Below are 12,749 nucleotides of genomic sequence, written 5' to 3'. Positions count from 1 at the left end.
CATCTTGCTTTACTTCTGACACTTCCTCAGGCATTGGTGGCAGGTCAGGATTAATTAGCTCAGTGATATATTGATGCTGTAGTTCCTTAGGCTATCCCTAGTTCAATTTGCTGCGCTACAGAGCAGAAAGTGCCAGCTATTGAAATTAAACGAGATGTCACTTTTGTCTCCTATGCTGCTTGAACAATTTTGTAAAAAAGAAGTGCTGAATCACAAATAAATAATTTGCAATTGATTTACTATTGATTAACATGAATGTCAATATTAATAGTCTCTAGTTACCTCAGCATCTAATATCATAATTAAGAGATGTGTCAGCTGTCCTTTGAAATATGTTCCACCATGCATCCTCCTCCTCCTTTCAAGCCTATTGGCATTAGCTCCCACACTGAGATCAAGCCAGAGCGATGCACATGCTGAAACAGAGTTCTATATAGACACATGTTTATTTACCTTTTTATATAAGAACTTAATATGAAATTCAGGACTTGCAGATAAAGCCACCAGACACTATAAGGTGGCAGAAAGAGTATCAATCTCTGCAGCTTCCTGGAAATGCTTGCTGGATATCGAAGACAGAGGAAATATCATTTGAAAAGCTTGACCTACATCTCTGTAAAACAGTATCCACCATTGTAGATGTGTTCAGACATCATGCAATAAGAACTTTGTGTCAAATAGACTGAGGCTTTATTGCTTAGTTGCTCTCCCCCCGCCGGTAACTCTACAGCCTCCATTGTCAGAATGCACTACAAGAGCGTCATATAAAAATGAAAAACAACAAGATGCTAGGAAATGGGGACATGTGGCCATAGGGAATATGCTTCCTTGTCCAAGTCACATCAATAGCTTTTTAATGGAGCTACAGTGAACAAAGACAACAGGACTTCACCTGCATGTTTCCTGCATCTTAATGCAAGTACATCTTCAGGTATATTTCCCCATGAAAGCAAAGTGCTAACTACCATTTTCTGCAAGAAACTGATGCCTGATGTTAAGAAATCTAAGCATAAGCAAAGAAAGTAAAAATTAAGTGGCTACCGTTGCTGATTGGGAGAGGTTTCATAAGCTGAGAAGCTTCACAAGAGTAGCAACAGATATGGTGAAAGAATATAGGATAATAAACAGTAGTGCAGTGGCAAATTCAGAGGTGCAGGGTCCCTTCATGACAGACACAGCCACGCCCCCTTCTAAGATTGTATGACCTTGTAAGATATACAGCCTTCAACTGGGATCCAGACACAGTGCAGCTGAGAATGAGGCAGTGGTATTTCAACTGGATGTCTGAGAAAAAAAATGCAGGGTCGTTAATCTTTTTCACCCACTCACTCAAACACAAACATTTTAGGTTTTCAAAATATGATACTCTATGGAAGCTTCACCCTCTCAACTCAGCCCTCATGGACAGATCCCTTCTCATTTAAACAGCCCCCTTGCACATTCCCTTGGCACCCCATCATTCCCCATTAGCCTTTCCTAAGCTCCTTCATTATATCTCTCCCATCCCACAACAGAAAGGTCCACACACCCAGCTGGATTGAACCACACACACACACACACACACACCTTCTTTCTCCTCTCCCCCCAGCTGATTTTTTTTTCTGTTTCCCTTCCCTCCACCAGGTTTTGTTTGCCCAGATACATGCCAACCTTGTACCAAAAAGTGTAGCTGACAGAGCAGGTTGCATTCAGCAATTGTGCTTACTGTAGAAATTAATGTTCAAGAATTAACAGTGCAATCTTATTCCAAATTAAATTTACAGAGATCTTGGGAAGGCAGGGAAGGCTGCAGTCCTGTGCACACTTACCTGGGAGAAAGCCCAATTCGCAACTGAGCATAGTGGGACTGACTTCTGAGGAAACATGCATAGGATTGTGTGATAAATCCTAAAAACTGGCACAAACCAGCCACCTGCCCTGCCCCGTAAGTAAATAATGGTGGTGGCAGAGCCCCCCCACCCCTGCTGCTGCTGCTGCTGCTGCTGCTGTGGCCAGCAGAAGCAGCAGCCCTGAACGGGTGGCCAGTGCTGCAGGAGACAAGGGCAGCGGAGGGCGCGCAGGCACAGAGCAGGGACGGGTGGAGAAGCCAAGAGCTGAGGAGGAGAAGGGGGGCCAGAGGAGGCTGCAGAGCTCCCTCAGGCTCCCTCTCTCACTCCCTCGGTCTGGCCAGCAGCCAAGAGGCAGCCGCCCGCACTCCCTCTGCTCCCTCCTCCTTCTCTAGCAGATTGCAACCCGGCTGGGAGGTGATTTCAAAATAAGTGCCTGAGCAAAGCCCCCGCGCAACCCGCCACCACTACACCACTGATAATAAAGCATATTGGAAAGAGGTTAAAAGGGTGAGGCATTTACCATTTCACCCAAGAAATGGACAAAAAATATTCCCCCTCCCCAGCCCCATCAGTGCAGTTAATTCTACGGATGAATAATTGGCCACCAGCTGCAGTGATAACAAATACTACAAATAAGTTCACTAATAGGCTATCAGTGGCTACTAGTCACAGCTATATAATATTGCCTCCAGTACTGGCAGCAGGATGCCTCTGTGTAGCAGTTGCTGGGGAACATCTGCAGGAGATGCTACTGCACTCATGTCCTGCTTGTGGGTTTTCTATGGGCATCTGGTGGTCACTTGTGGGAACAGAATGCTGGACTAGATAGGCCTTTGGTCTGATCCAGCACAGCTCTTCTTTTCTACTTAATAGGCTATGAGTCTTCCATGGGACAGTGGGAGGCAGTGGGAGAATAAATGGCTGTTAAGTAGAGCCGGGTCATAATGCAAACGAGTGAGTTGGGGAGAAACCTGGAGCAATGCAGTGGTTTAGAGGAGGGGTGGGCAGAAAGTAGATCTCCAGATGTTTTGGATCAAGAATTATAATGGTAAATAGCCTAATTTAGCAGGGAAAATCCTTTTTTTAGTTGCTGTTGTTGAGTAATTGTGAAGTGGAAACACCAATCTACAGCAAACCACCCAGCAATCTCTCTCTCTGTCCCTCCCTTCTTTAAAAACAGCCAGAAACAAGAAGCAAGGGTTAAGGAACATAATGCTACTAGTATCCTGTGCTGTGAGAACTTTCTGGAGCATTCTTATCTGACTAAAGTCAAAGTTAGATCCAAAGTGTCTTTACACATGTAGAAGGAATGCTGGCATTGCGCTTGTCACTCAAATGTTGCTTTAGAAAAGTGAAATGAAACCTAAAGATGTTCTTCCTTGCACAACAGGTTCTGGAAGAGCTGGCGCAACCTCTTGCACAAGCAGAAGTGTGAGAACTATTCAGAAGCATAGGAACTAATACCCTCCTGGCTTTTAGAAAGGGTGTGAAGACAGCTTTTTAATTTTGCCTGTCAAATTATGTCGTTTTAACATTTTACTGGGTTTTTTAAAATTGTTTTATTGTTTTGTACTATTGCACACTGCCTTGATGGCTTTTTAGCAAATAAGGTGGCATATAAATGGTAACAATATAAAATAAGCTATTTCAGAACTTGTGTTATAGCACCACAAACATGTACAAACTACTTCTAACAGCTTTGTCCCTTCCACTCACAGTTCTTTGAAACGACCCCTTGCCACATCAGGTTGTTGATCTACATCAGCTTTCCCCAACCTGGAGTCCTCCAGATGGGTTGGTCTGCAACTTCCATAATTCTGGGACAAGATGGTGCCCCCTCTCTATTCCTCATACAGAAGCCAAATGGACTTCCAGTTAACGGGATAGTATCCTCCATGACACCTAAGGCAGCAAGCTAGTTTAGTGTCACCAGAACAGGCCTGGTAGAATCTGCAGTTCTACCCTCCAAAAGATGGGAATGGCTGGGGGACTCAGGAGGAACAGCTGGGGAGCTGCTGTTGCCACCTCCCTGCATCTGCTACCTGAAGCAGTTGCCACACATTGCCTAATGGTAGGGCTGGCCCTGTCTTTACTATTTGTTTTGTCACAATTTTAAGGAAAACATACAAGTTACAAAGATTTCCCGCTCCATCAGTGTTCACAGAGTACCCTTTTATTTATAAAGTACTCTCTCCAATCATTACTATAGCAACAATTCAAAGGATCTTAAGTTTGTTTCCCCTTAATATTTGTACTGTTGCTATCGTCAATATTCCATACTCAACCCCCCCCCCAAAAAAAAGAGCGAGCAAGTTATTGCTTAGATATTGAGCGGAGACTTTTGTAACCGCCTTAAATTTGCACTTTCACTTCCTGATGCAGCCTATAAATAGGATGTGTTGAGCTATGGCTTCAGCTCATTTTGTTTGTGCTCCTATCTTGCTCTACAAACAGCTAAGAAGGATTTATTCTACAGAGAGGTCATCAATGCAAGACTATCTCAGAAAAAAATGCAACAATATTTTACACTGATTGGGATGATTACGTTCTTTTATTATCAGCAGCCCCTGACACAACCAATGACAAAAACGGATTTCATAACTGGAATATTTGGGTATTGAATATTAAGTGGAAATTTAGTTCCACTGATAGAGTGGAAAAAACATGTAACAGTAAAAGACTTTAAAACTAATTAGCACTTTAAAGATAAATCAGTAATTATTGGATGTGAATGTACATGTACCTAGTAAAAGTTTTTTTTAAGTATAGTGGTTTTACTGAATAGTATGTCTCAACATGCTGGAACAAAGATTTTATTTGTAAAAAAGGCCAACGCATTTCAGCCTATTTTTATTTTTAAACCTTTCTTCAAGGGGTTGTAAAAACGTCTGCAGAAATTCCTGTAATAAATGCCTTGGGCTTTTTTACAAATAAAATCTTTGTTCCAGCATCTTGAGACGTCTCTTCCATTTGTGGGTCCATTTTGGATGCTCTCTCACTTTTGCACCTTTCCTGAATAGTAAGCAAGATCTGCTTTTGTCATCCTATGCTACAAAGGTTAGCCCATCAGTACTTTAAATCAATGGGGCCTAATTTGCACATGATATTTATCCCTCAGTTCTTGCCTTCTTTTGCCTGAGTCCACTCTTCCTTTGTTTTTTTCTGAGGGTCCAGAAGGAAAATATATTAATCTCAGACAAGGAGGAAAGGAAGATGACAGTCAAGAGATCATATTGAAAGCCAGACCAATTATGTAGAACAGTGGTGGGAACCTGTGGCCCTCCAGATGTCAGTGGGCTCCATCTTCACTGACTATTAGTTATGCAGGCTGGGACTAATGGAAGTTGGGAGTCCAACATCTGGAAGGTCCCCACCCTGACCTAGAACCACCATGTGTTATGCAAATCAATTTCCTATCCAGTGCATTGTTGTACACCAGCCTTCCCCAAGCTGGTGCCCTCCAGATGTTCTGGACTTCAATTCCCATCAGCCCCAGCCAGCATGGTCAATAATCAGTCATCCTGGGACTTGTAGTCCAAAACATTTGGAGGGCACCAGGCTGGGGAAGGCTGTTGTACTCCTAAAGCATCATCAAACATCATAGTGTTTGTGCCATAGGACTTCCCAAGTGGTGGGGTGAGAACATTCTACTCTTCATATTGGATCAGCCTGGCTCCAAGGAAGCGAAGAATATTTTCCTTGTGAATCAAAACAAAAGAAGTCAAGACATTGGACTTGTGTGTTAAAATATTTAGCAGTCCCTCCATCCCCTTGTTGCTTTCTTAATGAATAAATAAAACCAACAGTTACTGTCCCCAATTGCCTTATATGGCCATTTTAATAAACACACAATGCACCATGGTTTACAGTAAGGAATTGTCCAAGTCTTTAGTGGAAGCCTTTCTCAAATAAACATAGTTAGCCTTCCCTATTCTACAAGAGTTCTTTTCTGAATTATAGCCTCTCGCCCCAGATCTGCTCCCTTTTTAAATATAATTTGTACCCTGCTTTTCTATCAAAAATGGCACTCAAGGCAGGATACAAATTAAATTTTACATTAAAATGAAACAAACTCTAGGTGAAGATAGGAAGGTATGATATAATGTAGAGTTTCCATAAACCAAATTGCTCCTATGTAATGTATGGACTGTTTCTCCCGTGTTCAGCCCAGAATTCATCCACATTTGCAGGAAAGAAATGCAGTGGGATCAAGGCAATAGAAATCTACACTTGATATAACTTTTGCGGCTTAGATAGACAGTCTTATTCATTTGCACAACTGATCACTGTTTTTAATTGAGACTGCTTCGGTTTACTGAACCCTGTGATCAAAACTAAATGCAAGATACCAGAAGGGAAGGGCCTTAACACCATAGCAGACTGCATGCATTCCTGTGCAAAAGGTCTAAGGTTCAATTCCTGGCATCTCCAGATAGGGCAGGGAAGGAGCCCTCTTTGAAACCCTGGTTAAGCTTTCATCAGCTATTGTTTGTGCAGAGGGCAATTATGTATAATTCCTTGCCGTTGCTTTAATGGAGTAGAGCAGATCAAGGAAACAAGGAAGCAAGCATGCCAGAAAGAGCACGTTCAACCCATATTGAGATAAACCTGGTTTGCCTTATTCTTAAATACATGTAACACTCTCCCATTTTAAACAGATACACTCAGTGGTTAATTGCATTGGTTAATTGTCAGACCCCTTCATGGATCACTGCCTTGTTGTGGCGAAGGGGCTTGCGTAACTCAGTGAAGCCGTAAGCTATGCCGTGCAGGGCCACCCAAGACGGACAGGTCATGACAGAGAGTTCTGACAAAATGTGGTCCACTGGAGAAGGAAATGGCAATCCACTCCAGTATTCTTGCCAAGAAAACCCCATGGAACGTATCACAAGGCTAAAAGAGACGACGCCGGAAGATGAGCCCCTCAGGTCGGAAGGTGTCCAATATACTACTGGGGAAGAGCAGAGGGTATTTCCAAGTAGCGCCAGAAAGAGTGAAGCGGCTGGGCCAAAGCCGAAAGGACACTCAGCTGTGGATGTGTCTGGTGGTGAAAAGAAAATCCGATGCTGTAAAGAACAATATTGTTTAGGAACCTGGAATGTCAGATCAATGAATCAAGGTAAGCTGGAGGTGGTCAAACATGAGATGGCAAGATTGAACATGGACATCTTGGGAATCAGTGAACTAAAATGGACAGGCATGGGTGAATTTAATTCAGGTGACCATCATATCTACTATTGTGGGCAAGAATCCCTGAGAAGAAATGGAGTAGCACTCATAGTCAACAAAAGGGTGGGAAAAGCAGTACTGGGGTACAATCTTAAAAATGATAGAATGATCTCAGTATGAATCCAAGGCAAACCATTCAACATCACAGTAATTCAAGTCTATGCCCCAACCACTGAGGCCGAAGAAGCTGAAGTTGATCGGTTCTATGAAGACCTACAACACCTTCTAGAACTAACACCAAAAAAAGATGTCCTCTTCATCATAGGGGATTGGAATGCTAAAGTAGGAAGTCAAGAAATCACCAGGATAACAGGCAGGCATGGCCTTGGTGTACAAAATGAAGCAGGACAAAAGCTAATAGAGTTTTGCCAAGAGAACACACTGATCATAGCAAACACTCTTTTCCAACAGCACAAGAGACGACTCTACACATGGACATCACCAGATGGTCAATATCGAAATCAGATTGATTATGTCCTTTGCAGCCAAAGATGGAGAAGCTCTATACAGTCAGTAAAAACAAGACCTGGAGCTGACTGTGGCTCAGATCGTGAGCTTCTTGTTGCAAAATTTCGGCTGAAATTGAAGAACGTAGGGAAAACCACTAAACCATTCAGGTATGACCTCAATCATATCCCTTATGAATATACAGTGGAGGTGAGGAATAGATTTCAGGGATTAGACCTGATAGACAGAATGCCTGAGGAACTATGGACGGAGGTCCGTAACATTGTTCAGGAGGCAGCAACGAAATCCATGCCAAAGAAAAAGAAATGCAAGAAAGCCAAGTGGCTGTCTGATGAGGCTTTACAAGTAGCTGAGGAAAGAAGGGAAGCGAAAAGCAAGGGAGAAAGGGGAAGATATACCCAACTGAATGCAGAGTTCCAGAGAATCGCAAGGAGAGACAAGAAGGCCTTCTTAAATGAACAATGCAAAGAAATCGAGGAAAACAACAGAATGGGAAAGACTAGAGATCTCTTCAAGAAAATCGGAGATCTCAAGGGAACGTTTTGTGCAAAGACAGGCATGATAAAGGACAAAGAAGGCAGGGACTTAACAGATGCAGATGAGATTAAGAAGAGGTGGAAAGAATACACAGAAGAACTATACAGGAAAGATCTGAATGTCCCTGATAGCCATGATAGTGCGGTCACTGAACTGGAGCCAGACATCCTCGAGAGTGAAGTCAAGTGGGCCTTAGGAAGCATTAGTAACAACAAAGCTAGCGGAGATGACAGTCTTCCAGCTGAGCTATTTAAAATCCTAAAAGATGATGCTGGTAAAGAGCTGCATTCAATATGCCAACAAATTTGGAACACTCAACAATGGCCGCAAGACTGGAAAAGGTCAGTTTACATTCCAATTCCAAAGAAGGGCAACACCAAAGAGTGTTCAAACTACCGCACAATTGCGCTCGTTTCACATGCCAGCAAGGTGATGCTCAAAATCCTACAAGCTAGGCTTCAGCAGTATGCGAACCGAGAACTACCGGAAGTACAAGCTGGGTTTCGAAGAGGCAGAGGAACTAGAGATCAAATCGCCAACATTCGCTGCATCATGGAGAAAGCAAGAGAATTCCAGAAAAACGTCTATTTCTGCTTCATTGACTACGCTAAAGCCTTTGATTGTGTGGATCACAACAAACTGTGGCAAATTCTTAAAGTGATGGGAGTACCAGACCACCTTACCTGTCTCCTGAGAAACCTGTACGAGGGTCAAGAAGCAACAGTAAGAACCAGACATGGAACAACCGAGTGGTTCCAAATTGGGAAAGGAGTACGACAAGGCTGCATATTGTCACCCTGCTTATTTAACTTATATGCAGAGTACATCATGAGAAATGCCGGGTTGGATGAATCAGAGGTCGGAATTAAGATTGCTGGGAGAATTATCAACAACCTCCGATATGCAGACGATACCACCCTAATGGCAGAAAGCGAAGAGGATCTCAAGAGCCTCTTGTTGAGGGTGAAAGTGGAGAGTGCAAAAGCTGGTTTGAAACTCAACATTAAAAAAACTAAGATCATGGCATCTGGCCCTATCACTTCCTGGCATATAGAAGGGGAAGAAATGGAAGCAGTGACAGATTTTACTTTCTTGGGCTCCAAGATCACCGCAGACGGTGACTGTAGCCATGAAATTAAAAGACGCTTGCTCCTTGGGAGGAAAGCTATGGCAAACCTAGACAGCATAGTAAGAAGCAGAGACATCACCTTGCTGACAAAGGTCCGTCTAATCAAAGCGATGGTTTTCCCAGTAGTAATGTATGGCTGTGAGAGCTGGACTATAAGGAAGGCTGAGCGCCGAAGAATTGATGCTTTCGAACTGTGGTGCTGGAGAAGACTCTTACGAGTCCCCTGGACTGCAAGGAGGTCAAATCAGTCCATCCTAAAGGAAATCAACCCCGAGTGCTCATTGGAAGGACAGATACTGAAGCTGAAGCTCAAATATTTTGGCCACCTAATGCGAAGAGAAAACTCTCTGGAAAAGACCCTGATGCTGGGAAAGACTGAAGGCAAAAGGAGAAGGGGACGGCAGAGGATGAGATGGCTAGATAGCATCACCGATGCAATGAATATGAACTTGAGCGCACTCCGGGAGAGAGCGCAGGACAGGAAGGCCTGGCGTGCTATGGTCCATGGGGTCACGAAGAGTCGGACACGACTGAACAACAATTGTCAGACTCAGTCTGGGGAGCCCAAGGTTCAAATCCACTTAGTCACAAAGCTGTGTGAACTTGGGCCAGGCAATTATCTATCAGCTTGGTATGAGACTATAGGTACATATAGGCTACCTGGAGCTCCTTTGGGAAGGGCAAAAACATTATTTGGAGGAAATAATACTAACAGCTATGCATACCTGGCAAAAAGTTGTCAATGTGTACAAGAAAGGAATGGGTATGACTTAAACCAGGGATGGGAAGTCTCCAGCTCACAAAACCTCCTTGGATTCCTCCAGGGGGCGGGGCTTGGCCTCCAAATGAGGAATCCCCATTGTTATCTACAATTTCAGACTGGAGATAACAGCGGTGGGGCAGGGCAAGTTGCAGGGGACTCGCCCAGCACTGGGAGGAGGAGGTCCTCCCAGCCAAGTCCGTTTGTGTGGTACCCCCCATGGGGACGTTGCATGCCACGTGATGCTGGGGACTCATCTTAAGCACACATACAGCTTGCTCTTTGTTCAGGGTCATGTCCCAGTAGACTCTCCAGAACTCTCAATCTCACTTATTTCAGGAGCTCTTTGTAGGGAGATATTCTGCTGGTTTGTGCCCCTTATTTCCACTGACTTCTCTGACCGTGTATCCATTGATACTGCCCTACCCCCAACAGCAAAACACAAGGATTCAGGATTGAAGAGCGCTACGGACTTTATTCAGGTAAGGAGCGTGCAGTGATATTTTTATGGTGACAAATAGAAGATCAAAAATTTATTTCAGTCACTCTGCAACTGGTTGTGAACTCTACAACTACTGTATAGCATTCAAAAAGGCACGAACTGATAATGCTCCAGAAGTGTGTTGTAAGAGAATATATTGATCAGTCTTGCTTACACAAAATGTCAAAGTACATTTAATTTCAATTTTTTTTTTTTTTTTTAGTACAACTGCTTGTAGCAAAAGCATTTCCCCAAAGTGCTCAAGCTGGATCAATACTTATGAAAAAGAGATCTAGTTTTCACAGGAGATAGCTTTCAATATATAAAAATAGTAGATGTCCCATTGCCACCAATACTTCTATAATTTATGAAACATGATGACACAACCCACCATCAAAATATTCAAGAGAAATAACTTCATTTCTGATGAACACATGGAAAGAAAAATGGCCATATTCTCCTCACACTTCTGACTCATGCTGTGGAGGGAGCATTAAATTCCCTGGACCAATGTTAGCCCACAGCCATTTTACTCTCCAAACTTTCTAATATCTTTACATATCTTTTCTTGATCTCCTGCAACTGTTCCATTCCCTTTGATTTCTAATAAGCTTTGCTACTTGAAAGCCTTGTTGAGTTATTCCAGTGCGAAACATAACATTCACTAAGCACACACAGAGTTCCTCTCAAATGCTAGTTCCACCATAAGCATGGCTTACAGTCAGCTCCTGAGCATGTTTACTGGGAAGTTAAGCACCACTATGCTCAAGGGGACTTACTTCCATTAACTGTGTTTAGGGCTGCAGCCTTAGTCAGCGGCCTCCTCGTAGTGTGCATAGCCACTAGCGTAGGTCCTTCCTAAATTCAAGTTACTGAACACATCAGCTGTCTCTGTTTCCGAATCCTTCCCTCCTTCCTCGTTGTCATCCTCTTCTTCATCATCCTCTGCTTCATATTCATCGTATTCTTCATCGCGGTCACCTGTATCTTTGCCAGCTGAAAGGTTCTTCCAATAAGCATCATAGCCAGAAGCGCCATCTGCTTCATCACCTCCCGTCTGACGGCCAAACCTCAGAGAGCGCGCTGGAGAAAGGAAAAAAGATACAGAAGTTCTCATGCTGACATATTGTCTTTTTCACAACTTTTACTCTGTATCAAGGAAGGTGGGTGTTAAATACCCCATACAAAATGATGACAAGCTCATAAAACTGTTTCTACATATCTAATTTTGATGGTTGCGCCAACAAATATTCTAAATGTAGATCACAATTTGTAGCTGTCATACAAAGTTATGAGTGTAAATCCAAAAGAAATAGATTAATTCAGTAGATGCCAGAAGAGATCCAATATCAATACTCGCTCTCTCTCTTTTTAAGTATCGGTTCTGAATTACTTAGTCCAGTAGACTCCAGAGTTGTCCCGAGGAAGTAAGGCATAGGGCAAGGGTGGGCAACACATGGCCTGTGGGCTGCATTTGGCTCCCTGCTTCCACCCACATTAAAAAAGGGTTTTTAACAAACAAAATGACACTCCGTAGTGGCTATGGAGAGTTAAAAGGGTCAAATGAAATAAACAAATCTAGCTTGCAAACAAGTTAAATTTAACCCTTTCAACACTACTGAGTGCTATGCAGTGGTTTGCTGCCAAATTTCAATGACAGCAACTGGTTTCTTTAAAAAAAAAAAATTCCTAGTTAGCTGTGGAGGGGAGAGGGTGAAACTTGCCCATGAACTTCCTGCAGTTAGCACAGGGGCTTCTCTGCAGGCTGCTCCCAGCCTGACCTACATGGGTTCATCCTCATCGAGTCACACTACTTACCAGAGGCAGGGCGCGGGTACTTCAGAATGGATTCCCAGGTTGCTAAGAAGCTTCAATTGCCCCCCCCCACACACACACATGTGCAGTTAAGTCTGAAGGATCTGGCATCACGGAGACCTATGGAGTTGTATCCAATGTTAGTACTACTTAGATTAGACCCATTAAAGTGGCTGGGACTTAAGTTAGACTAACATCGGACCCAACCCACAGCAGCCCTTCCTGAACAAAAATAGGCTGCTCCAAATCTGATGGGTTCATCTGAATCCAATCAAAAGCTGTCCTATCACTTACAAAATTTCATACGATTATGAAATGGGGAGAAATGTCCAGAAAAGCAGAATTGGACATAGTCATCACCAAATTAATCTTTGGAGTTCATTAAAAAGAGTGGTGAAATGCACGTCACAACAGTAATGTACTTTACATAGCCATGTAAGTTTTTCTTCAGTTTTTAGCTTGGTAGATCTAGCATTCCAATATTCTGGCATGACAAATCAG

General features: G+C 43.1%; 1 protein-coding gene across 11 annotated transcripts in view; it reads right to left on the bottom strand.

Moving 5' to 3' along the window:
* Positions 1–429: 429 nt before the first annotated feature.
* Positions 430–12,749, bottom strand: part of NOAZFP (nucleolar atypical zinc finger) — a 30,644-nt gene continuing 18,324 nt past the window's right edge. For 8 of the 11 annotated variants that reach the window (XM_084856135.1, XM_084856133.1, XM_084856132.1 and 5 more), the window contains one exon: positions 10,405–11,516. In XM_084856135.1, the coding sequence (XP_084712261.1) occupies positions 11,242–11,516 (275 nt within the window). In that variant the 3' untranslated portion in view covers positions 10,405–11,241. Of the gene's footprint in view, positions 1,285–10,404; positions 11,517–12,749 lie in introns of those variants that run through there. The other 3 variants (XM_084856138.1, XM_084856137.1, XM_084856136.1) reach the window with 1 other exon arrangement.

Source organism: Heloderma suspectum, chromosome 5 (genome assembly GCF_057233095.1).
Source record: "Heloderma suspectum isolate Gila_16-S chromosome 5, 16-S_ref, whole genome shotgun sequence".
NCBI classification, from domain to species: Eukaryota; Metazoa; Chordata; class Lepidosauria; order Squamata; family Helodermatidae; genus Heloderma; species Heloderma suspectum.
This window is presented reverse-complemented; position numbering and strand designations above follow the sequence as displayed.